Genomic DNA, 27,405 nt, shown 5'->3' with positions numbered 1-27,405 from the left:
AAAGTGCAGCAGTGAGTTCAGGAATGTGGTTCATGTAGTACTAACCTCCTAGGTCAGATAAGCTAACAACACTCATCAAGTAGGTAAGGTGAGCTAACAACTCACCTGATCCAGCTTAAAGTGCAGCACTGAGTTCAGGAATGTGGTTCATGTAGTACTAACCTCCTAGGTCAGATAAGCTAACAACACTCATCAAGTAGGTAAGGTGAGCTAACAACTCACCTGATCCAGCTTAAAGTGCAGCAGTGAGTTCAGGAATGTGGTTCATGTAGTACTAACCTCCTAGGTCAGATAAGCTAACAACACTCATCAAGTAGGTAAGGTGAGCTAACAACTCACCTGATCCAGCTTAAAGTGCAGCACTGAGTTCAGGAATGTGGGCAGTTCTGTAAGCCAGGTGTAGAAGCCCCAGTTCTCGGCAAAGTGGGCCACCACGATCGCCCACACCGGCAGTGACGTCAACATGGACAGCCAAGGTGGGTGAATCCTCTGTCAACAAGACAACAGATGGATGGAACACTCGCGCCAGCACTGTCCCCACTTTAGAATATTATGTGACTACAAAACACAGGAATTTTGTGATCTCTTTATCCTTCTGATTCCAAGGTTCATACCGATATGGAACACTAAAATTCAAGGCCTTTTCTAAACTTTAAACAGTCCTTTTTCAGACTTTTTGAGATGGGATATTAGCTAACGTCTGTCAATATTTTTTTCTAAATCCAGAATACTTAGGAGATAAACCTACTGTGCTTTGAAATTTGATGTAGTCCCACCTTAAATATATACTTCTTATTATAATTTGGAACCGTGCGTTCGTACCTTTGTCTGCTCATCTGTGTAGCCTATAGCCTGTTGGATGTACTCCAGCTCAGCGTTACTGATGGTCGGGTGTTTGGCTGGACTCTCCGAGATAAAGATGCACCAGAAGAGGAACCACAGAACTCCCACCGACCCTGAAAACAAATATAATCATACAATAAACTATGGTTATAGGGACACCTAATTTTAGCTCGCCATATCCGCCGTTCGTTATACACATTTCGACTGTCAGACATCTTGAATCAAGTCATGTGCGCACATCATGTTCATCAATAAATAACTCGATAATAAGTGTGCACTGTACATGTACTATGTTCATTCATATATAACAGAACATAAATAAAACATTTTTCAATGACATACAGACACAAGGGTCACTTGCCTTCATTCAGGAAGTCTGTGGTTTTACTTTGAACGCTTGTTGAAAGACAGATTTGGGCAGGTGTAACCTCAATTTATCATCCAAAACCGGCTCCCACAGGAGATATCACTTGGTAAGTTCAAGCGATATCTACACTAGATATAGCTGCCGTGAAATGGCATCACAATGCTTTGCAGACCATTGTGATGTCATTGTTACCATGACGTCACAATCAAATGACATCACTAATGGCTCTGCTACTGAAGCTGTAAGCAGTACTTTTTACACTTTAGACACTGCTTATTACTGTCTACAAACTGAAAAAATTAGAAGAATGATGTCGGATGATAAATAAAATCTCACCCTCGTGTCTTTTGATATCAAATATATCAACACTTGTTGATAAAAGTGGATAAAATCCTCGGCAAGCCTCAGAGTTTTTCCACTTTTATCAACTCGTGTTGATATATTTGATATCAAAAGACACTCAGGTGAGATTCTCTATGTCATCAATATTATTGAACACTTTCAATGATGAACAGGGCAACTTTGAAAGAACAGACGAATGGTGTCATATCGCGTGGCTGTTTCAGATGGTGTGAGAAGTTCCCATTCGATCGATGGTTCTGTCTCAAGTTCATCATCGATGTCTCAGCCACTCAGCAAATTCATTTGCCTTAGAAATTATGATGGGACCACTCAATGGAATGGTGTCACTTGGTGCAGCTTTAAACCACTTGAACAGCGCATTTTCTACATCTTTGGAAGTTGACGATCGGAATCGTTTTCTAGCTGCCCCGTACTCTGATGACTGACACTTGGCAATGATAGACTCTCCTTGCTTGATGATCGTACTAAAAGTGGATTTAGGGGCATCAAATTCATCTGCAATTTCTTTCTCTGATTTCCTTCAAGCATCAAGAGCAGATTTGATTTGAAACTTAACATTCATGTTTAATGGCCACACACTGAAACCCAGGGAACACATACTTACCAAACACATAGAAGATGGATTGCCAGCCCCCTGAACTCGCAGCAAGGGAGCCACATGCAGGCATCGCCAACACAGTCCCAAAGTAGGCACCTGCACAAACAACAGACCAATGTATAGATACTGAACTCGCAGCAAGGGAGCCACACACACAGGCATCGCCAACACAGTCCCAAAGTAGGCAGCTGCACAACAACAGACCCATGTATAGATACTAAACTCGCAGCAAGGGAGCCACACACACAGGCATCGCCAACACAGTCCCCAAGTAGACACCCACACAACAACAGACCCATGTATAGATACTGAAATCGCAGCAAGGGAGCCACACACACAGGCATCGCCAACACAGTCCCCAAGTAGACACCCAACCAAGAACAGACACATTTATAGATACTGAACTCGCAGCAAGGGGGCCACACACACAGGCATTGTCAACACAGTCCCCAAGTAGACACCCACACAACAACAGACACATGTATAGATACTGAACTCGCAGCAAGGGGGCCACACACAGGCATCGTCAACACAGTCCCCAAGTAGGCAGCTGCACAACAACAGACACATGTATAGATACTAAACTCACAGCAAGGGAGCCACACACACAGGCATCGCCAACACAGTCCCCAAGTAGGCAGCTGCACAACAACAGACACATGTATAGATACTGAACTCGCAGCAAGGGGGCCACACACAGGCATCGTCAACACAGTCCCCAAGTAGGCAGCTGCACAACAACAGACACATGTATAGATACTGAACTCACAGCAAGGGAGTCACACACACAGGCATCGCCAACACAGTCCCCAAGTAAGCACCCACACAAGAACAGACACATTTATAGATACTGAACTCGCAGCAAGGGGGCCACACACAGGCATTGTCAACACAGTCCCCAAGTAGACACCCACACAACAACAGACACATTTATAGATACTGAACTCGCAGCAAGGGGGCCACACACAGGCATTGTCAACACAGTCCCCAAGTAGACACCTGCACAACAACAGACCCATCTATGGACACTGAACTCGCAGCAAGGGAGCCACACACACAGGCATCGCCAATACAGTTCCCAAGTAGGCACTTGCACAACAACAGACCCATGTATAGATACTGAACTCGCAGCAAGGGAGCCACACACACAGGCATCGCCAATACAGTCCCCAAGTAAGCACCCACACAACAACAGACACATGTATAGATACTGAACTCGCAGCAAGGGGGCCACACACAGGCATTGTCAACACAGTCCCCAAGTAGACACCCACACAACAACAGACCCATGTATAGATACTGAACTCACAGCAAGGGAGACACACACACAGGCATCGCCAACACAGTCCCCAAGTAAGCACCCACACAAGAACAGACACATTTATAGATACTGAACTCGCAGCAAGGGGGCCACACACAGGCATTGTCAACACAGTCCCCAAGTAGACACCCACACAACAACAGACACATGTATAGATACTGAACTCGCAGCAAGGGGGCCACACACAGGCATTGTCAACACAGTCCCCAAGTAGACACCTGCACAACAACAGACCCATCTATGGACACTGAACTCGCAGCAAGGGACCCACACACACAGGCATCGCCAATACAGTTCCCAAGTAGGCACTTGCACAACAACAGACCCATGTATAGATACTGAACTCGCAGCAAGGGAGCCACACACACAGGCATCGCCAATACAGTTCCCAGGTAGACACCAACACAACAACAGACACATGTATAGATACTGAACTCGCAGCAAGGGAGCCACACACACAGGCATCGCCAACACAGTCCCCAAGTAGGCACTTGCACAACAACAGACCCATGTATAGATACTAAACTCACAGCAAGGGAGCCACACACAGGCATCGCCAACACAGTCCCCAAGTAGACACCCACACAACAACAGACCCATGTATAGATACTGAACTCGCAGCAAGGGGGCCACACACAGGCATTGTCAACACAGTCCCCAAGTAGACACCTGCACAACAACAGACCCATCTATGGACACTGAACTCGCAGCAAGGGAGCCACACACACAGGCATCGCCAACAGTCCCTAAGTAGGCAGCTGTACAACAACAGACACATGCATAGATACTGAACTCACAGCAAGGGAGCCACACATGCAGACATCACCAACACAGTCCCCAAGTAGACACCCACACAACAACAGACCAATGTAAAGATACTGAACTCGCAGCAAGGGAGCCACACACACAGGCATCGTCAACACAGTCCCCAAGTAGACACCCACACAACAACAGACCCATGTATAGATACTGAACTCGCAGCAAGGGGGCCACACACAGGCATCGCCAACACAGTCCCCAAGTAGGCAGCTGCACAACAACAGACACATGTATAGATACTGAACTCGCAGCAAGGGGGCCACACACAGGCATCGCCAACACAGTCCCCAAGTAGACACCCAACCAACAACAGACACATGTATAGATACTGAAATCACAGCAAGGGAGCCACACACACAGGCATCGTCAACACAGTCCCCAAGTAGACACCCAACCAACAACAGACACATGTATAGATACTGAAATCACAGCAAGGGAGCCACACACACAGGCATCGTCAACACAGTCCCCAAGTAGGCAGCTGCACAACAACAGACACATGTATAGATACTGAACTCGCAGCAAGGGGGCCACACACAGGCATCGCCAACACAGTCCCCAAGTAGACACCCAACCAACAACAGACACATGTATAGATACTGAAATCACAGCAAGGGAGCCACACACAGGCATCGTCAACACAGTCCCCAAGTAGGCAGCTGCACAACAACAGACCCATCTATAGACACTGATCTCGCAGCAACTGAGCCACACACAGGCATCGTCAACACAGTCCCCAAGTAGGCAGCTGCACAACAACAGACCCATTTATAGACACTGATCTCGCAGCAACTGAGCCACACACAGGCATCGTCAACACAGTCCCCAAGTAGGCAGCTGCACAACAACAGACCCATCTATAGACACTGATCTCGCAGCAACTGAGCCACACACAGGCATCGTCAACACAGTCCCCAAGTAGGCACTTGCACAACAACAGACACATCTATAGATACTAAACTCACAGCAAGGGAGCCACACAGGCAGGCATCGCCAACAGTCCCTAAGTAGGCACCTGCACAACATCAGACACATGTGTAGATACTAAACTCGCAGCAAGGGAGCCACACACGCAGGCATCGCCAACACAGTCCCCAAGTAGGCACCCACACAAGAACAGACACATTTATGGACACTAAACTCGCAGCAAGGGAGCCACACACAGGTATCGTCAACAGTCTCCAAGTAGGCAGCTGCACAACAGACACATCTATAGATACTGAACTCGCAGCAAGGGAGCCACACATGCAGACATCACCAACAGTCCCTAAGTAGGCACCTGCACAACAACAGACACATGTATAGATACTGAACTCGCAGCAAGGGAACCACACACACAGGCATCACCAACACAGTCCCCAGGTAGACACCCACACAACAGCCACATGTAAAGATGCTGGAACACTAGATATTTGTAAACCTACCTGAGAAGGCAAATGTGGCCAGTTTGGTCTTTTCCTGGGGTGGAGCCCACTTGGACCACATTGCATGGATGGCTGGGTACGTCACCCCCTGGAACAAGACAGTGAGTGATTGGTTCAAAACATCTTCGGCGCAACAGATAGTGTAAATTCACATATTTGAGTGAGTGAATAGGCCTGTTATCATCCTTCAGCAGTGTTGTATTGGAAGGTGAACAAACAAGTGTCCTGTGCCCAGGCAGCCACTTTTGATCTGCTATCTGAGACTGCTCGCTAAGTTTTCTGTTGGTGTGTTTGTTGTTTAACGTCTCACTCAGCAATATTCCAGCTATAACAGCAGCCCATGAATAATAAACAATCTGGATCAGACTAATAAGTGACTGATAAGTGAACGATGCACACAAACTATTGCCATCACAGACAGAAGGACCATGACCAATCCCCTTTTTACACACCTCAAACAGTCCCTCGATGACCCTGACAGCGATGAGGAGATACCCACCTCAAACAGTCCCTCCCTCGATGACCCTGACAGCGATGAGGAGATACCCACCTCAAACAGTCCCTCGATGACCTGACAGCGATGAGGAGATACCCACTTTAAACAGTCCCTCCCTCAATGACCCTGACAGCGATGAGGAGATACCCACCTCAAACAGTCCCTCCCTTGGTGACTCTGACAGCGATGAGGAGATACCCACCTCAAACAGTCCCTCGATGACCCTGAGAGCGATGAGGAGATACCCACCTCAAACAGTCCCTCCCTCGATGACCCTGACAGCGATGAGGAGATACCCACCTCAAACAGTCCCTCCCTCAATGACCCTGAGAGCGATGAGGAGATACCCACCTCAAACAGTCCCTCGATGACCCTGAGAGCGATGAGGAGATACCCACCTCAAACAGTCCCTCCATCAATGACCCTGAGAGCGATGAGGAGATACCCACCTCAAACAGTCCCTCGATGACCCTGAGAGCGATGAGGAGATACCCACCTCAAACAGTCCCTCGATGACCCTGACAGCGATGAGGAGATACCCACCTCAAACAGTCCCTCGATGACCTGACAGCGATGAGGAGATACCCACTTTAAACAGTCCCTCCCTTGATGACTCTGACAGCGATGAGGAGATACCCACCTCAAACAGTCCCTCCCTCAATGACCCTGACAGCGATGAGGAGATACCCACCTCAAACAGTCCCTCGATGACCCTGACAGCGATGAGGAGATACCCACCTCAAACAGTCCCTCGATGACCCTGACAGTGATGAGGAGATACCCACCTCAAACAGTCCCTCGATGACCCTGACAGAGATGAGGAGATACCCACCTCAAACAGGTCCTCCCTCGATGACCCTGACAGTGATGAGGAGATACCCACCTCAAACAGTCCCTCGATGACCCTGACAGAGATGAGGAGATACCCACCTCAAACAGTCCCTCGATGACCCTGACAGTGATGAGGAGATACCCACCTCAAACAGTCCCTCGATGACCCTGACAGAGATGAGGAGATACCCACCTCAAACAGGTCCTCCCTCGATGACCCTGACAGTGATGAGGAGATACCCACCTCAAACAGTCCCTCGATGACTCTGACAGAGATGAGGAGATACCCACCTCAAACAGGTCCTCCCTCGATGACCCTGACAGTGATGAGGAGATACCCACCTCAAACAGTCCCTCGATGACTCTGACAGAGATGAGGAGATACCCACCTCAAACAGGTCCTCCCTCGATGACCCTGACAGTGATGAGGAGATACCCACCTCAAACAGTCCCTCCCTCAATGACCCTGACAGCGATGAGGAGATACCCACCTCAAACAGTCCCTCCCTCAATGACCCTGACAGCGATGAGGAGATACCCACCTCAAACAGTCCCTCGATTACCCTGACAGCTATGAGGAGATACCCACCTCAAACAGTCCCTCCCTCAATGACCCTGACAGCGATGAGGAGATACCCACCTCAAACAGTCCCTCGATGACCCTGACAGCGATGAGGAGATACACACTCCAGGTGGCGAACACCGGCGTAAGAATGGTGAGGACGGCTGTGACAAAGATTCCTCCTCCAAACAGATACTTCCCTCCATACCTCGTGGCCAGGAACCCTGGGAATTCCATCATCAGAGGTTGATGCTTATTTTATATACTGATCCTGCATTACATATTGCACCATGCCCCCAAATCATTCTTCTCTCCTTCGCTAACTTAGCAGCACTGTACCATCAGCCCTGAGGAACGTTCGAAGGCAGTAATGACATATTTGGCGCGTGTATTCCGACACCGACACTGAAGACGCTGACAGATTGTCATTCATTTCCAGTAAGGACTTTGGTGGTAAGTGTGAGTGAGTGAGTGAGCAATATCACGACAGGGGAACACCAGAAATGGGCTTCACACATTGTACCCATGTGGGGAATCGAACCCAGGTCTTTGGCGTGACGGGCGAACACTTTAACCACTAGGCTACCTCACAGCCCCTGGTGGTCAGACCATTGTGCCTTATGTAATGCAGGATAAGTAAAATATACACATTTAACTGCATAGATATTGGTGTTTGTGTTCATGCATGACATTGTGACTCGTAGTGTGCATTCTGAAGTGAGTGAGGATTAAAAAAAAATGTTACAGCTTTTTCGCAATGATATAATTAACACATATCAAAATTTACATCCCCAAAGACCCATGATCACTGACTCACAACCACCGCCTCACGACAACCGCTTCATCCAAACCAAATCAAACCAACCAACTCACCCCAACTGACTCACCCATCCACTCACAAACATCAATTCACAACCACAACCTCATCCAAACCGACTCACCCCCACCGCCTCACGACCACCGCCTCATGACCACCGCCTCACGACCACCGCCTCAGCCCCACCGGCCCACAACCACTCCTCATGACCACCACCTCTTCCAAACCGACTCACCCCCACCGCCTCAGAACCACCACCTCATGACCACCGCCTCACGACCACCGCCTCACGACCACCGCCTCACGACCACCGCCTCACAACCACCCCTCACGACCACCGCCTCACGACCACCGCCTCACGACCACCGCCTCACGACCACCGCCTCACGACTACCGCCTCAGCCCCACCGGCCCACAACCACTCCTCATGACCACCCCTCATGACCACCGGCTCATGACCACCGGCTCACAACCACTCCTCATGACCACCGCCTCATGACCACCGGCTCATGACCACCGGCTCACAACCACTCCTCATGACCACCGCCTCATGACCACCCCTCATGACCACCCCTCATGACCACCGCCTCATGACCACCCCTCATGACCATCCCTCATGACCACCGCCTCATGACCACCCCTCATGACCACCTCTCATGACCACCGCCTCATGACCACCCCTCATGACCACCACCTCATGACCACCGCCTCATGACCACCTGCTCACAACCACTCCTCATGACCACCGCCTCATGACCACCGCCTCATGACCACCGGCTCATGACCACCGGCTCACAACCACTCCTCATGACCACCGCCTCATGACCACCGGCTCACAACCACTCCTCATGACCACCGCCTCATGACCACCGGCTCACAACCACTCCTCATGACCACCCCTCATGACCACCCCTCATGACCACCGCCTCATGACCACCCCTCATGACCACCCCTCATGACCACCGCCTCATGACCACCCCTCATGACCACCACCTCATGACCACCGCCTCATGACCATCTGCTCACAACCACTCCTCATGACCACCGCCTCATGACCACCGCCTCATGACCACCGGCTCATGACCACCGGCTCACAACCACTCCTCATGACCACCGCCTCATGACCACCTTCTCACAACCACTCCTCATGACCACCGCCTCATGACCACCGGCTCACAACCACTCCTCATGACCACCGCCTCATGACCACCGGCTCACAACCACTCCTCATGACCACCCCTCATTACGACCATCTCACCCCCACCGCCTCACCCCCACAGAATCACCCCCACCCCTCATGACCACCCCACCCCCCCAGTCTCACCCCCATCGACTCACAACCACCCTTCATGACCACCGCCTCACCCCCACCGCCTCACGACCACCGACTCACAACCACCTCTCATGACGACCACCTCACCCCACCGCCTCACCCAACAGTCTCACCCCCACCGCCTCGCGACCACCAACTCACCTCCAGGCAACTGGGTTAAGATGTATCCGTAGAAGAAGGAGGCCAGCACTGCTCCCTGGAGGTTGTTGTCCCAGTCAAAGTCAGCCGGCGACTCCTGGAGTTTGGAGAGGACTTAGCTGCATATCAACACCTACTTCCTCAACCCAAGGCTTGCTTTCAACAATACCTCCCTTTTTTAATTACAATCTACACAGTTTTTTCAGAAGAAGGAGCAGCATTCACATGCATTGCCCTGTGGGGATTCCTGGTTAGAACTTCTCATCAGTACCCCATATAAGGCAACGTATTAGATCAAGTGTCAGACCGGGTGACTAAATCAATGTATGCTAGTACCCTAATGGGTTTGAATGTAGCTCACAATAGTGAGTGAGTTGGGTTTAACGCCGCTTTTAACAGTATTATAGTTATATCACAGCGTGTCCGTTTAATGTGGGAGGAAAGCCCAAAGTGATGCAGGTCTCAGACGTTTACCACTTCGGTGAAACCCACGAGCATGGGTATGGTGCTGACAAACCTATAACCATAATCGAGCCGAACCGGGATTCAAACCAACAATCATAGGCTTCTGGCGTGCCCAAGGGACGCAACTCTGCACAGCCAATCATGGCGCCTTAGACGACTGGACCACCCTTCCCGCCGTTGCACATAATAAGAATTGTTTGCTTGTTGTTCAACGCCACAGCAATCTTCTAGCAATATGAAGCTGCCCATCAATAATCAATCTGGTTCCAGACTATCCAGTGATTGATATTGTGAGCAACAATCCACTTCTTTGGTTGACGATGACACGCAAATCCAGCAGGTCACTAAGTCTGACCACCTAATCCATTGGCTGCTGCGGAACTTTTCTAACCTGGCATCCCCACGGGGATCAGTTTGTCTGTTTGTTGATTAGTTTCAAAAAGATAACAGTTTGCGAGTGCTACATCACAGATATAACTTGTTTTGTGTTCCAGCTACTCTCATATTCTATTTTGTTCTAAAAATTATTTACTTTTACCAGTTCTTCTCAATAAATAATTCTGATGTGTTATATCACGGACAAACAAAACATGTACATAGTCCACAAATTGAAGCATCAAGCTGCTAAACTCACCACGGAGGTGGTCTACACTAAGTCTACACTATATCTACACTAAGCATCAAGCCGTTCAACTAACCACGGAGGCAGCCAAAACTTAGTGTCAAGCAGTTCAACTAACCATGGAGGAAGTCAAAACTTAGTATCAAGCCGTTCAACTCACCATGGAGGAAGTCAAAACTTAGTATCAAGCTGTTCAACTCACCATGGAGGAGCTCTGCATTAAGCATCAAGCTGTTCAACTCACCATGAATGCGGTCTACACTAAGTCTACACTAAGCAACAAGCCGTTCAACTCACCATGGAGACAGTCTAGACTAAGCATCATGCCGTTCAACTCACCATGAAGGCCGTCTACACTAAATCTACACTGAGCCTACACAGAGCATCAAGCTGTTCAACTCACTACGGAGGAGCTCTACATTAAGTCTACACTAAGTATCAAAACGTTCAACTCACCACAGAGGCAGTCGACACTAAGTATCAAGCCGTTCTTCAACTCACCACAGAGGCGGTCTAAACTAAGTCTACACTAAGCATCAAGCCGTTCAACTCACCAAGGATACAGTCCAAACTAAGTCTACACTAAGCAACAAGCCGTTCAACTCACCACGGAGGCGGTCTACACTAAGTCTACACTAAGCATCAAGCTGTTCAACTCACCACGGGGACAGTCTACCAAAAGTCTACACTATGTCTACACTAAGCATCAAGCTGTTCAACTCACCACGGGGACGGTCTACACTAAGTCTACACTAAGTCTACACTAAGCATCAAGCTGTTCAACTCACCACGGGGACGGTCTACACTAAGCATCAAGCTGTTCAACTCACCACTGGGACGGTCTACACTAAGTCTACACTAAGTCTCCACTAAGCATCAAGCCGTTCAACACACCACGGGGACGGTCTACACTAAGTCTACACTAAGTCTACACTAAGCATCAAGCTGTTCAACTCACCACGGGGATGGTCTACACTAAGTCTACACTAAGCATCAAAACGTTCAACTCACCACAGAGGCAGTCGACACTAAGTATCAAGCCGTTCTTCAACTCACCACAGAGGCGGTCTAAACTAAGTCTACACTAAGCATCAAGCCGTTCAACTCACCAAGGATACAGTCCAAACTAAGTCTACACTAAGCAACAAGCCGTTCAACTCACCACGGAGGCGGTCTACACTAAGTCTACACTAAGCATCAAGCTGTTCAACTCACCACGGGGACAGTCTACCAAAAGTCTACACTATGTCTACACTAAGCATCAAGCTGTTCAACTCACCACGGGACGGTCTACACTAAGTCTACACTAAGCATCAAGCTGTTCAACTCACCACGGGGACGGTCTACACTAAGTCTACACTAAGCATCAAGCCGTTCAACTCACCACGGGGACGGTCTACACTAAGCATCAAGCCGTTCAACTCACCACGGGGACGGTCTACACTAAGTCTACACTAAGTCTACACTAAGCATCAAGCCGTTCAACTCACCACGGGGACGGTCTACACTAAGCATCAAGCCGTTCAACTCACCACGGGGACGGTCTACACTAAGTCTACACTAAGTCTACACTAAGTCTACACTAAGCATCAAGCTGTTCAACTCATCACGGGGATGGTCTACACTAAGTCTACACTAAGTCTACACTAAGCATCAAGCTGTTCAACTCACCACGGGGACGGTCTACACTAAGTCTACACTAAGTCTACACTAAGCATCAAGCTGTTCAACTCACCACGGAGGCGGTCTACACTAAGTCTACACTAAGTCTACACTAAGCATCAAGCCGTTCAACTCACCACGGGGACGGTCTACACTAAGTCTACACTATGTCTACACTAAGCATCAAGCCGTTCAACTCACCACGGGGACGGTCTACACTAAGTCTACACTATGTCTACACTAAGCATCAAGCTGTTCAACTCACTACGGAGGAGCTCTACATTAAGTCTACACTAAGTATCAAAACGTTCAACTCACCACAGAGGCAGTCGACACTAAGTATCAAGCCGTTCTTCAACTCACCACAGAGGCGGTCTAAACTAAGTCTACACTAAGCATCAAGCCGTTCAACTCACCAAGGATACAGTCCAAACTAAGTCTACACTAAGCAACAAGCCGTTCAACTCACCACGGAGGCGGTCTACACTAAGTCTACACTAAGCATCAAGCTGTTCAACTCACCACGGGGACAGTCTACCAAAAGTCTACACTATGTCTACACTAAGCATCAAGCTGTTCAACTCACCACGGGGACGGTCTACACTAAGTCTACACTAAGTCTACACTAAGCATCAAGCTGTTCAACTCACCACGGGGACGGTCTACACTAAGCATCAAGCTGTTCAACTCACCACTGGGACGGTCTACACTAAGTCTACACTAAGTCTCCACTAAGCATCAAGCCGTTCAACACACCACGGGGACGGTCTACACTAAGTCTACACTAAGTCTACACTAAGCATCAAGCTGTTCAACTCACCACGGGGATGGTCTACACTAAGTCTACACTAAGCATCAAGCTGTTCAACTCACCACGGGGACGGTCTACACTAAGTCTACACTAAGTCTACACTAAGCATCAAGCTGTTCAACTCACCACGGAGGCGATCTACACTAGGTCTACACTAAGCATCAAGCTGTTCAACTCACCACCGGGACGGTCTACCCAAAGTCTACACTAAGTCTACACTAAGCATTAAGCCGTTCAACTCACCACGGGGACGGTCTACACTAAGCATCAAGCCGTTCAACTCACCACGGGGACGGTCTACACTAAGTCTACACTAAGTCTACACTAAGCATCAAGCCGTTCAACTCACCACGGGGACGGTCTACACTAAGTCTACACTATGTCTACACTAAGCATCAAGCTGTTCAACTCACCACGGGGACGGTCTACACTAAGTCTACACTAAGCATCAAGCTGTTCAACTCACCACGGGGACGGTCTACACTAAGTCTACACTTAGTCTACACTAAGCATCAAGCCGTTCAACTCACCACGGGGACGGTCTACACTAAGTCTACACTAAGTCTACACTAAGCATCAAGCTGTTCAACTCACCACAGTATCATTTCCATTCAGAAGAACTGTTCTGTTCTTGGTCATCGCAACAATGGCGACACTCAGATTCACTCTCAGGGCATAGACATTGCCTGAAACAACAGAAGACTCAACTCAGATATGGAGGACCCTTCAGCACTGGGCAGAGCTCCAGATAAGCTGCTTATTTGCATAAATTATGTATAACAAAATCAATTAATTTTGACTTGGTTGCACATAAATACACATAAAAGACATGAGAACTGTAATAATCACCCATTCTACCATGAATTTGGATTTTACTCAATTCTGATTAAATCACAATAAACCCCCACTGATTGAAACAGCTGGTTTGACTACCGCTTCACCGAGGAAGCTAATATTCATAGAATAGTACTATTTTCATTGTCGGTAGGCATATTTAAATAATTATATCTACAATTACAGGTTACAAAATGCACAGATGCGGTTACTTCAATATTCAAAGGATGTGTGGCAATACATTTCATGCAGAAAACATGATAGAAATCTACACAGGGAATGTATTTACGTTTATGAGACAACAGAAAGCTTGGAATTTTGGCGCTTTTCTGTATACGACTGTGACGTCATATCTTTTGCGTCACATTGAGCGATATGACTTCATAATGGTGACGTGCGAAAGCCTGGCAAAGCTTGGTTTTTTTACTTGAGGGATGCCCACCTCATGTTAGCTTACCAAGTTGCCGTGCTTAAATGCTTTCAATGCCTGTCATACGTTCGAGTGAAGTATTACGGTGTCAACAAACTGCTTGAGTATATACAGCGCCATATTTAGTTCGGTGATTCCGTAATTCAGATCGATAACCCACTCAAAACACTTGACTCAACCCATGCCACTTCACTCAGTATAAGTGCTTGCACCAAAGAGTTTGCGTTTTATTTAGTCATGGTAGAATGGAGATAAACATACTGTGTTTTCAATATAGAACTAGGTTACCTGTAGATTTAACCCCGCTAAATTTAACATTTGAAACCTCACGCTGCGCGTTTGGTTCCAAATTCAATTTAGCGGGGTTAAATCTACAGGTAACCTAGCTCTACATTGAAAACACAGCATGTTTATCTCCTAAATGAATCCTTTTCAACGTGCATACCTGTATTTCTTTACAAATGTTTATTTACTGATCATGTGCAGGCACCACACATGCTTGGACTCTACTGCAGGCACCACACATGCTTGGACTCTACTGCAGGCACCACACATGCTTGGACTCTACTGCAGGCACCACACATGCTTGGACTCTACTGCAGGCACCACACATGCTTGGACTCTACTGCAGGCACCACACATGCTTGGACTCTACTGCAGGCACCACACATGCTTGGACTCTACTGCAGGCACCACACATGCTTGGACTCTACTGCAGGCACCACACATGCTTGGACTCTACTGCAGGCACCACACATGCTTGGACTCTACTGCAGGCACCACACATGCTTGGACTCTACTGCAGGCACCACACATGCTTGGACTCTACTGCAGGCACCACACATGCTTGGACTCTACTGCAGGCACCACACATGCTTGGACTCTACTGCAGGCACCACACATGCTTGGACTCTACTGCAGGCACCACACATGCTTGGACTCTACTGCAGGCACCACACATGCTTGGACTCTACTGCAGGCACCACACATGCTTGGACTCTACTGCAGGCACCACACATGCTTGGACTCTACTGCAGGCACCACACATGCTTGGACTCTACTGCAGGCACCACACATGCTTGGACTCTACTGCAGGCACCACACATGCTTGGACTCTACTGCAGGCACCACACATGCTTGGACTCTACTGCAAGCACCACACATGCTTGGACTCTACTGCAGGCACCACACATGCTTGGACTCTACTGCAGGCACAACACATGCTTGGACTCTACTGCAGGCACCACACATGCTTGGACTCTACTGCAGGCACCACACATGCTTGGACTCTACTGCAGGCACCACACATGCTTGGACTCTACTGCAGGCACAACACATGCTTGGACTCTACTGCAGGCACCACACATGCTTGGACTCTACTGCAGGCACCACACATGCTTGGACTCTACTGCAGGCACCACACATGCTTGGACTCTACTGCAGGCACCACACATGCTTGGACTCTACTGCAGGCACCACACATGCTTGGACTCTACTGCAGGCACAACACATGCTTGGACTCTACTGCAGGCACCACACATGCTTGGACTCTACTGCAGGCACCACACATGCTTGGACTCTACTGCAGGCACCACACATGCTTGGACTCTACTGCAGGCACCACACATGCTTGGACTCTACTGCAGGCACCACACATGCTTGGACTCTACTGCAGGCACCACACATGCTTGGACTCTACTGCAGGCACCACACATGCTTGGACTCTACTGCAGGCACCACACATGCTTGGACTCTACTGCAGGCACCACACATGCTTGGACTCTACTGCAGGCACCACACATGCTTGGACTCTACTGCAGGCACCACACATGCTTGGACTCTACTGCAAGCACCACACATGCTTGGACTCTACTGCAGGCACCACACATGCTTGGACTCTACTGCAGGCACCACACATGCTTGGACTCTACTGCAGGCACCACACATGCTTGGACTCTACTGCAGGCACCACACATGCTTGGACTCTACTGCAGGCACCACACATGCTTGGACTCTACTGCAGGCACCACACATGCTTGGACTCTACTGCAGGCACCACACATGCTTGGACTCTACTGCAGGCACCACACATGCTTGGACTCTACTGCAGGCACCACACATGCTTGGACTCTACTGCAGGCACCACACATGCTTGGACTCTACTGCAGGCACCACACATGCTTGGACTCTACTGCAGGCACCACACATGCTTGGACTCTACTGCAGGCACCACACATGCTTGGACTCTACTGCAGGCACCACACATGCTTGGACTCTACTGCAGGCACCACACATGCTTGGACTCTACTGCAGGCACCACACATGCTTGGACTCTACTGCAGGCACCACACATGCTTGGACTCTACTGCAGGCACCACACATGCTTGGACTCTACTGCAGGCACCACACATGCTTGGACTCTACTGCAGGCACCACACATGCTTGGACTCTACTGCAGGCACCACACATGCTTGGACTCTACTGCAAGCACCACACATGCTTGGACTCTACTGCAGGCACCACACATGCTTGGACTCTACTGCCGGCACCACACATGCTTGGACTCTACTGCAGGCACCACACATGCTTGGACTCTACTGCAGGCACCACACATGCTTGGACTCTCCTGCAGGCACCACACATGCTTGGACTCTACTGCAGGCACCACACATGCTTGGACTCTACTGCAGGCACCACACATGCTTGGACTCTACTGCAGGCACCACACATGCTTGGACTCTACTGCAGGCACCACACATGCTTGGACTCTACTGCAGGCACCACACATGCTTGAACTCTACTGCAGGCACCACACATGCTTGGACTCTACTGCCGGCACCACACATGCTTGGACTCTACTGCAGGCACCACACATGCTTGGACTCTACTGCAAGCACCACACATGCTTGGACTCTACTGCAGGCACCACACATGCTTGGACTCTACTGCAGGCACCACACATGCTTGGACTCTCCTGCAAGCACCACACATGCTTGGACTCTACTGCAGGCACCACACATGCTTGGACTCTACTGCAGGCACCACACATGCTTGGACTCTACTGCAGGCACCACACATGCTTGGACTCTACTGCAGGCACCACACATGCTTGGACTCTACTGCAAGCACCACACATGCTTGGACTCTACTGCAGGCACCACACATGCTTGAACTCTACTGCAGGCACCACACATGCTTGGACTCTACTGCAGGCACCACACATGCTTGGACTCTACTGCAGGCACCACACATGCTTGGACTCTACTGCAGGCACCACACATGCTTGGACTCTACTGCAGGCACCACACATGCTTGGACTCTACTGCAGGCACCACACATGCTTGGACTCTACTGCAGGCACCACACATGCTTGAACTCTACTGCAGGCACCACACATGCTTGGACTCTACTGCCGGCACCACACATGCTTGGACTCTACTGCAGGCACCACACATGCTTGGACTCTACTGCAAGCACCACACATGCTTGGACTCTACTGCAGGCACCACACATGCTTGGACTCTACTGCAGGCACCACACATGCTTGGACTCTCCTGCAAGCACCACACATGCTTGGACTCTACTGCAGGCACCACACATGCTTGGACTCTACTGCAGGCACCACACATGCTTGGACTCTACTGCAGGCACCACACATGCTTGGACTCTACTGCAGGCACCACACATGCTTGGACTCTACTGCAAGCACCACACATGCTTGGACTCTACTGCAGGCACCACACATGCTTGGACTCTCCTGCAAGCACCACACATGCTTGGACTCTACTGCAGGCACCACACATACTTGGACTCTACTGCAGGCACCACACATGCTTGGACTCTACTGCAGGCACCACACATGCTTGGACTCTCCTGCAAGCACCACACATGCTTGGACTCTACTGCAGGCACCACACATGCTTGGACTCTCCTGCAAGCACCACACATGCTTGGACTCTACTGCAGGCACCACACATGCTTGGACTCTACTGCAGGCACCACACATGCTTGGACTCTACTGCAGGCACCACACATGCTTGGACTCTACTGCAGGCACCACACATGCTTGGACTCTACTGCAGGCACCACACATGCTTGGACTCTACTGCAGGCACCACACATGCTTGGACTCTACTGCAGGCACCACACATGCTTGGACTCTACTGCAGGCACCACACATGCTTGGACTCTACTGCAGGCACCACACATGCTTGGACTCTACTGCAGGCACCACACATGCTTGGACTCTACTGCAGGCACCACACATGCTTGGACTCTACTGCAGGCACCACACATGCTTGGACTCTACTGCAGGCACCACACATGCTTGGACTCTACTGCAGGCACCACACATGCTTGGACTCTACTGCAGGCACCACACATGCTTGGACTCTACTGCAGGCACCACACATGCTTGGACTCTACTGCAGGCACCACACATGCTTGGACTCTCCTGCAAGCACCACACATGCTTGAACTCTACTGCAGGCACCACACATGCTTGGACTCTACTGCAGGCACCACACATGCTTGGACTCTACTGCAGGCACCACACATGCTTGGACTCTACTGCAGGCACCACACATGCTTGGACTCTACTGCAGGCACCACACATGCTTGGACTCTACTGCAGGCACCACACATGCTTGGACTCTACTGCAAGCACCACACATGCTTGGACTCTACTGCAGGCACCACACATGCTTGGACTCTACTGCAGGCACCACACATGCTTGGACTCTACTGCAAGCACCACACATGCTTGGACTCTACTGCAGGCACCACACATGCTTGGACTCTACTGCAGGCACCACACATGCTTGGACTCTACTGCAGGCACCACACATGCTTGGACTCTACTGCAGGCACCACACATGCTTGGACTCTACTGCAGGCACCACACATGCTTGGACTCTACTGCAGGCACCACACATGCTTGGACTCTACTGCAAGCACCACACATGCTTGGACTCTACTGCAGTGGTGGATGTATACCAAGGTGACTATAAAAATCCAGTTTCAACCCTTGCCAAACTAAGTTGCAATTTCTTGGCTCAAGTGTAGTGCCACCAGTGGTTAGTTATTATGAGTTATGTCAGTGTTCCTGCTGGCTTTGGAAATTGCCAGGCCTGGTGGACTGGAAACTCTAAAAATTACCAGTCTAACCTAATTTTTGTCAGTGCCAACTTTCAAAAAATAAAAAAACGCATGAAAATTACCTGGTTTTAATTCCTCCAACATCATGTTCAATGCAATGCAATGACGTCATCTTTGCAGTTACTTAGTTAGATCTACACGTCATTGACACAAGTCACAAATTTCTCCTTTTTGAAACTATTTTTACACTAAGTCGCTAAAAATGCATATTTTAACCTCAAAGCAACCTCTGTTATTTCCTTGCACTAAAATTGACAAGGGGAACAGACAAGCTGACTTCATTTGAAAAATGTACTTATCTGAATATCGCTGATGTTTTTGTTCAACAACAAAGATGTATAAGGTACTTTATTTGACGGTCCACAGGGACTGACAGTCACATGAATTACCGGTCCAAGTCTAATTTTACCGGTAAAAAACTGGTAATTACCGGTAAACGGGAACACTGTATGTCCCTTCAATAAATCTCCTAAAGAGTCCTATGGACCAATCATATTCAACCTATCATATAATAGCTTCAAACAAAATGGCGGTGCCTAGTGACGACGAGCTGATCAATAATCAAGATCTATATCGTAATATAACGGGTCTTTCTTACGAAGTGCCTTAAATCATGTGAGCACCTTGACTAAAAATCTGAAAGGATTTGGAAAATTCCTGTTGACGGCATGTTTCCTTTGCAAATCCTGCAATCGACCGAAATCTGCACTGCAGTTTATGAATCGGATGTCGATTTCATTACGCGATTTTGATTGGACTATGTATAGACCTTTTAGTCCAGCCAAAATACAACCAAAATATAACGTGTGATCTTGAGTATTTGCGTTGAAATGAAATTTCCAGGGATCAAATACTTATTTCTATCTTAGAGTTTGAAATAACTCGATTCTCATTTGTAAATCAGAGGTTTCAAATCATCATAACCACCTCTGATTGGAACAGATGATTTGACAACCGCATCACCTCGGAAGCTAATATTTATTTAAAAGAACTCCTTTTTCAGTTATGCTGCGAAGGCATTTGGAAATTCGGTTCCAAATTGGATTTAGCACAGTAAATTTATAAGAAACCTCGCTCTACATTGAAAACACAGCATGCTCCAAATATTGCCCCCTGGAACCAATCTTACCAAAGCCTAGGAAAGCCATGAAAGCAAGAACGTAGCGTTTGGGTACAGAGAAGCCCATCCATCCTTGTTTGCCCTGTCTACTGGTGCCTCCACCACTCTCACTGTACTCGTGGTGGAACGCTGGTTTGATGGCTGCTCGTTCATCGTATAACTCGGAGGACGGAGAGTCTGCCGCGATGGGCTGGTGTTCACTTTCCATACCTTCCTACAGCAGTTGTCTCCTTGGAACATATGGAGTGAGAAAGTGGGTGAGTTAGTATTGTCTACAGGGTCTTTTTTAAGTTAATGATTCAACAAGCAGTTATTATTGACTTATTTATTAACAAGAACTGACTTCAACGTTATTTTGTTTTTATGAGGTATAAACGAAAGACTGATGTGCACACTTTGTGTAAATCTAACAAGTTGGACTTGGTCGCCTCTAAGGGACTGACATTGTGATATTCAGGGGGTGGGGGTTCTTCTGAACCAGGAGGAAATCTTCGATACCAGTGGGATGCACTTCAGCATTGTTTGCAAAAGTGTGTTGGCTTCGGAGGGGTCACAAGAACTAAGGTTAATTTTGAGTTTGGCTGTATTAAAGGCCCTAAGTCTTACCATTACAATGTTTGAGTTTGGTTTTTTTAAACATATTTTTGGGACAAAAAAAATCAATGGGATTGGACGAAGTTATGCAACTTAAGAGTCACACTTTTTTTATTTTTTGTTTCACAGACCCGCCGCCCCTACTAAAAAGCAGCTGGAAAAGAAATAAATTAAACATAAACAGATTTGATGTAATGTCTCCCAAAACATAGTAAACATAGTAAAATAGATCTTCTTATACAATATAACATGTTACATATAAAATCCATGTCTACATCAGTGATTCAAGAAGTCAGCTGCAGTTTCAACTCGACGACAGAAGTACTTTCATACAAATAAATAAATGATTGACCTAGCTAATAAGTCTAATTTATATTTTGACCGACCTCATGTGAAAAAGCTGAAATAAATCCATGAAACATAAAATTAACTAAGTGTGGCCATAGCTAACTTTTACAAATATTCCCACAATATGGATTTTATTTTAACAAATACTTAGAAGCCTATTATCCTTAAAAACTATATATTTAATAATATGTTTGCTTTTTGCAAATTCAAAGTTGATTTGTCACTTCTCTCTTATAAACGAAAATTGCTTGTCACAAGCAGGTTTTTCAGTTTAATACAGTTTAAAACTGAACAATTTCAGTAAATTTTAACAAAATGTATTTTATAACTTGAAATCACGTGTAATGTTACGAAACTGTTAATCAGAGACCATATACCGGTATATCGTCTCTGTGTAAAGCGAACGCCAGAATACTAGTGACGACAACGTGAAAAGTCATATTCGAAGCGACGTTTGTAATATATTAGATCAAACCTGCAAGCAAGCAGCTGTTCACGAAATCAAAGATCATATTGCGATATCATTTCAATTTTAACATGCACTAAATTTGCACATTATCAAAACAGACCGTCTCAAAAACAGCTGCGCACACTGGGGACGGGAGGGGCACACACGCTCAATATGTTGTCTCACCTGTCAAACGCAACTCCTCGCGAATTTGGAGACTCGCCAAGAAACGGTGTCGATAGAAATAGCTACTCATGCATAATAGATCCTATCACCGCCGTCTTGCTGGGAATGTATTTAAAAGAAAATAGCATACATGATGAACTGTTGCATTACATAAAGTGTACACGGGGAAAAAAATAGTATTTTCTGCGAAATGTTTGATAAAGTATTCACACGTACAGAAATATGTTCAACAAACGTGCGTGTTGCTAGGATCATTTCAGTGTGGTTAACAGGAAACTGGATAATATTATAATAGCTTGGGAAATAAATATGTATGTTTTACAACCTAATGAATGTACTCGTTGGGATTATTTTTTTTAAAAACATATCATGACGTGTAATGTGTATCCTTCCATGACGAGCATAATTAGATCGACTGATGACTGACGCGACAGCGCGACCCTAATTCTTTCAGCATTCCACCATGTTGTAACAATAATTTTGATTGGTTGGTGTTATTTCGGCCATCTGCTGAAGAATAAATCGGTTTTCCCCAAATTTTCGAAATGCACACATAGCACACATGCCTTTGGGGTTGGAAAGTGTTGCGAAAAGATGACTAGACTGAATCCAAGTTTACCGTTTTAACTACATCGGAAACTATTCGACACACTGACGCCTCGCACATCAACATAATGTTTGGTGCCTTTGCATTTCCGCGGTGGTATTTTCCTACAACTAATAACACTTACCGAATACGTCTGGTGAAGGACGAATTAACATGTGAGGAATCACGCTCTTGATTTGATCCGTAGTATAAAACAATATAAGACGGAGGTGGAGGGTCAGGGCGGTTTTTATAGTTATAACCCAACTTGGTCTGAGGATTATAGATTACAGAATCATAACCTTCCCCATGGAATTGAGACTGCATGATTTACTAAATGTCGGTTGTTGTGAATCACGTGCGTGTATTTAACACTTTACAACATGTATACTAAAATATAAAACAAAAAGTATCCCTCTTTTCGCGAAGCGGGTGTTTGGGAGTTAAGTCCAATGGTTAAATCGTTCGCTTGTTACACTGAAGGCCCGGGTTCGATTCCCGACATTGGTGCAATGTGTGAGGCCCATTTCTGGTGGTCACCTCCGTGATATTGCTGAAACATTGTTAAAAGCGGCACGAGCCATACTAATTCCCGCATAGTAACGGAGGTCAAGGGGTCGTGAGTGATTCATGGTATATATACGTACTAGGGCTGGGACGGGTAACTCGGGTACTCGGGCCGGGTGGGTATACTGAGCAGGACCCGGGTACATACAGGACTACCTGGACCCGTGGTTAGTCACGTGCTATATTGTTTAATGATAACACTTATCTCAGACTCTGTGGTCACACTACAAGTCACTAATGTTCGCATTTTTTTAAAAAAAAGGATAAAACTTCACGCAGTTAACATCAGTGCATATGCTTGACCAGATCGTTTTATAAGTGTATCTAAATACATATTGCCAGGACTACGGTCAAACTTTTCCCAATCGGACAGTTTGTAGCTATCTCCTAAGACCTATAACGGGTACCCGGGTAGGGGCGGGTAATAGCGGGGCGGTACCCGGGCAGTAAATTTTGACTCGTCCCAGCCCTATTACGTACGATCACAATAAATATACTTCTCTTAGTGAAAATGACATGGAAAACAAAACCCCAAATATGAAGATTAATATAATCCATTCACTTTAGAGGCAACAAAATGGGAATTCGGAAGTCAGAATGGCCTCAAGGGCGTGAAAGTGCTTCATATGGTTTCCCAGTCGAATATGTTGTGATCACAAGTAAATAACACCAGCCTTATATTGTTACCTGTCAGTGTTGCTTGTCATCGTGAGGTGAACTTCGCGTCCAAGATTATTGCACTTATATAGCGACGTGCATGTACGTGTATGTGTTTGTGTTTGTGTGGCTGCTTGTACTAGTCCGGGCTGATGCCGATTTATAGTGCTATGTCACTGAGATTTAACATGAATACCCCACTCAGACACAGTATACTGACTCCGAGTCGACCAGTCCTTGTTTTAGCTCCTTAATGCCGAGCGCCAGACAGGGTAACAACAAGTACAATCTCTGGAATGATGCGGCCGGGGATCGAACCTGGACCTTCCGCTCTCCGGGCGGACGTTCTACCACTAGACCATGGGGACGGTCCTTTTCATCGTACTTTCGACATGGTTGCTTGTCATCGTACTGTCGACATGGTTGTTTGTCATCGTACTTTCGACATGGTTGCTTGTCATCGTACAGTCGACATGGTTGTTTGTCATCGTACTTTCGATATGGTTGCTTGTCATCGTACAGTCGACATGGTTGTTTGTCATCGTACTTTCGATATGGTTGCTTGTCATCGTACTTTCGATATGGTTGTTTGTCATCGTACTGTCGACATGGTTGCTTGTCATCGTACTTTCGACATGGTTGCTTGTCATCGTACTTTCGACATGGTTGCTTGTCATCGTACTTTCGATATGGTTGCTTGTTGTCGTACTTCGACATGGTTAATTTTCAGCGTATCTCGACATGGTTGATTGTATGCATAGCTCGAAATGGTTGATTGTCAGCATACCTCGACAGTGTTGATTGGCATTGTACCTCCAGATGGTTGATTGTCAGCGTGTCTCGACTGTGTTGATTGTCATCGTACCTCGACAGTGTATATTGTCAGCGTGTCTCGACAGCGTTGATCGTAAGCGTACCTCGAGAGGGACGATTGTCATCGTACCTCGACAGTGTTTATCGTACCTTGAGGTTGATTGTTATGGCACCTCGCCAAGGAAAATGGCCACACGCGCTGATGAACACAGATATATGTTTCGGGAAGGTCCCATGTTTAATAAAGGAAGCTGAAGCAGTAATTATTTCGAAAGTAATCGTAACGTACTAAAATTCATGTGTTTTTTTCACCCATGAGTGACAACGAAACATACCCTCCAAATGGTTGTCATTTTAAGGGGTGAATGTGGCGTCTGTCATCAATCAGACATGTTCTCAATTGGTTTACGGAATTTGTCGACCCCAAAAATGGAAAGTGGAAATCAAAAATTCGAAATGCAGTATGTTTTGGTTATCCCATCTAGGGGCAGACTTGCGCGCTCATCACAAAAAGGCTGTGCCATGCATGAACTATTTACATATTATATTTTCTTTCCTCGCCAGGTTCTTTTCTGCTTTCTCACACATTTATTATCCATATCTTAAACTACAATAGCTGTTTATTGTTGTCACCTCAAATCAGCCTGTATCTTAATCTATAATAGCTGTTTATTGTTGTCACCTCAAATCAGCCTGTATCTTAATCTATAATAGCTGTTTATTGTTGTCACCGCAAATCAGCCTGTATCTTAATCTATAATAGCTGTTTATTGTTGTCACCTCAAATCAGCCTGTATCTTAATCTATAATAGCTGTTTATTGTTGTCACCGCAAATCAGCCTGTATCTTAATCTATAATAGCTGTTTATTGTTGTCACCGCAAATCAGCCTGTATCTTAATCTATAATAGCTGTTTATTGTTGTCACCTCAAATCAGCCTGTATCTTAATCTATAATAGCTGTTTATTGTTGTCACCTCAAATCAGCCTGTATCTTAATCTATAATAGCTGTTTGTTGTTGTCACCTCAAATCAGCCTGTATCTTAATCTATAATAGCTGTTTATTGTTGTCACCTCAAATCAGCCTGTATCTTAATCTATAATAGCTGTTTGTTGTTGTCACCTCAAATCAGCCTGTATCTTAATCTATAATAGCTGTTTATTGTTGTCACCTCAAATCAGCCTGTATCTTAATCTATAATAGCTGTTTGTTGTTGTCACCTCAAATCAGCCTGACTCGTGTACACAGTGAGATTAGTCGGTTAACCGCATATGACAGAGCGAGTAACGTTAACAGTACACACACTTCCCTCTCCGGGTTGTTACAAGACTTTAGTGACAGCGTTGTCTCAACAGAAAAGAAAAAAACAACACAATTTCTTTTTTAAACATTCTTTCGCTATTATTATTAAACACAAATCATCCAGTGAATGACGAATAGGCCAGTGTGTGTGTGTGTGTGTGTGTGTGTGTGTGTGTGTGTGTGTGTGTGTGTGTGTGTGTGTGTGTGTGTGTGTGTGTGAGGTCATCGATGCCCCTTTCAGAATCTTCACGAGAGACAAGTACAAAATCAAGACTAAAAGGCATGATTTTCAAAATTTAAACATGTGTATATAAAATAATATGGATTCTAAATTCGGTTTCCCTCCCAGCAAATACACAAATATGTTCGAGGATGTTGAAGGGGGTGAGTAAACATTCTCCTTGTGAAAATATGTTGACAAACAATACAAAAATAGAAATTAAGACAAATCGGTGGGAACACCCTACCCCTACCCCTACCCCTACCCCCACCCCTACCCCCACCCCCACCCCCACCCCCACCCCCGGGCTCCAATGGGCTTGATGAATGCCGAAGCAGAATGTTCCTTGTCAATATTGTATAGAGCCTTGATAAATAAAAAAAATTTTTAGATGTACAATAAACTAATTTTAGTTCCTTATAACCGTAGTTCGTAAAAAGCATATTTTAAGCATATGCACAGCAAATGTCTGGGGCCAAAAATAAGTTCGTTATAAACGTAGTTTCCTGTATGTTAATGTTATAAACGTTATCTATCACAATTTAATATACTCCGTGGTACAAATTACAGTGAGACGCGTTGACCAATTTGGGTCCCCCAATATACAAACGATAACCACTGTAACATGGCTATTTAAGGTATACACTAATTATTATTGCGTGTCACATTT

The 27,405-nt window shown here is 46.8% G+C and overlaps 1 protein-coding gene across 2 annotated transcripts in view; it reads right to left on the bottom strand.

Annotated features, from left to right (window-relative positions):
* LOC124124592 (sialin-like) overlaps nt 1-23,287 on the bottom strand; it is a 34,939-nt gene extending 11,652 nt beyond the window's left edge. The window contains exons 1-10 of one of the 2 annotated variants that reach the window (XM_048394953.1): nt 23,209-23,287; nt 22,590-22,688; nt 21,023-21,243; nt 14,067-14,158; nt 9,916-10,009; nt 7,703-7,848; nt 5,736-5,823; nt 2,178-2,267; nt 823-956; nt 340-489 (exon numbers count right to left, since the gene is read on the bottom strand). In XM_048394953.1, the coding sequence (XP_048250910.1) occupies nt 340-489; nt 823-956; nt 2,178-2,267; nt 5,736-5,823; nt 7,703-7,848; nt 9,916-10,009; nt 14,067-14,158; nt 21,023-21,221 (993 nt within the window). In that variant the 5' untranslated portion in view covers nt 21,222-21,243; nt 22,590-22,688; nt 23,209-23,287. The other variant, XM_048394954.1, reaches the window with a different exon arrangement.
* Between the last annotated feature and the right edge of the window lie 4,118 nt (nt 23,288-27,405).

Source organism: Haliotis rufescens, unplaced genomic scaffold (genome assembly GCF_023055435.1).
Source record: "Haliotis rufescens isolate VD_foot unplaced genomic scaffold, xgHalRufe1.0.p SCAF_135, whole genome shotgun sequence".
Classification (NCBI taxonomy): Eukaryota; Metazoa; Mollusca; class Gastropoda; order Lepetellida; family Haliotidae; genus Haliotis; species Haliotis rufescens.
Note: the sequence above shows the minus strand (reverse complement) of the source record. Positions and strands in the feature narration are given on the sequence as shown.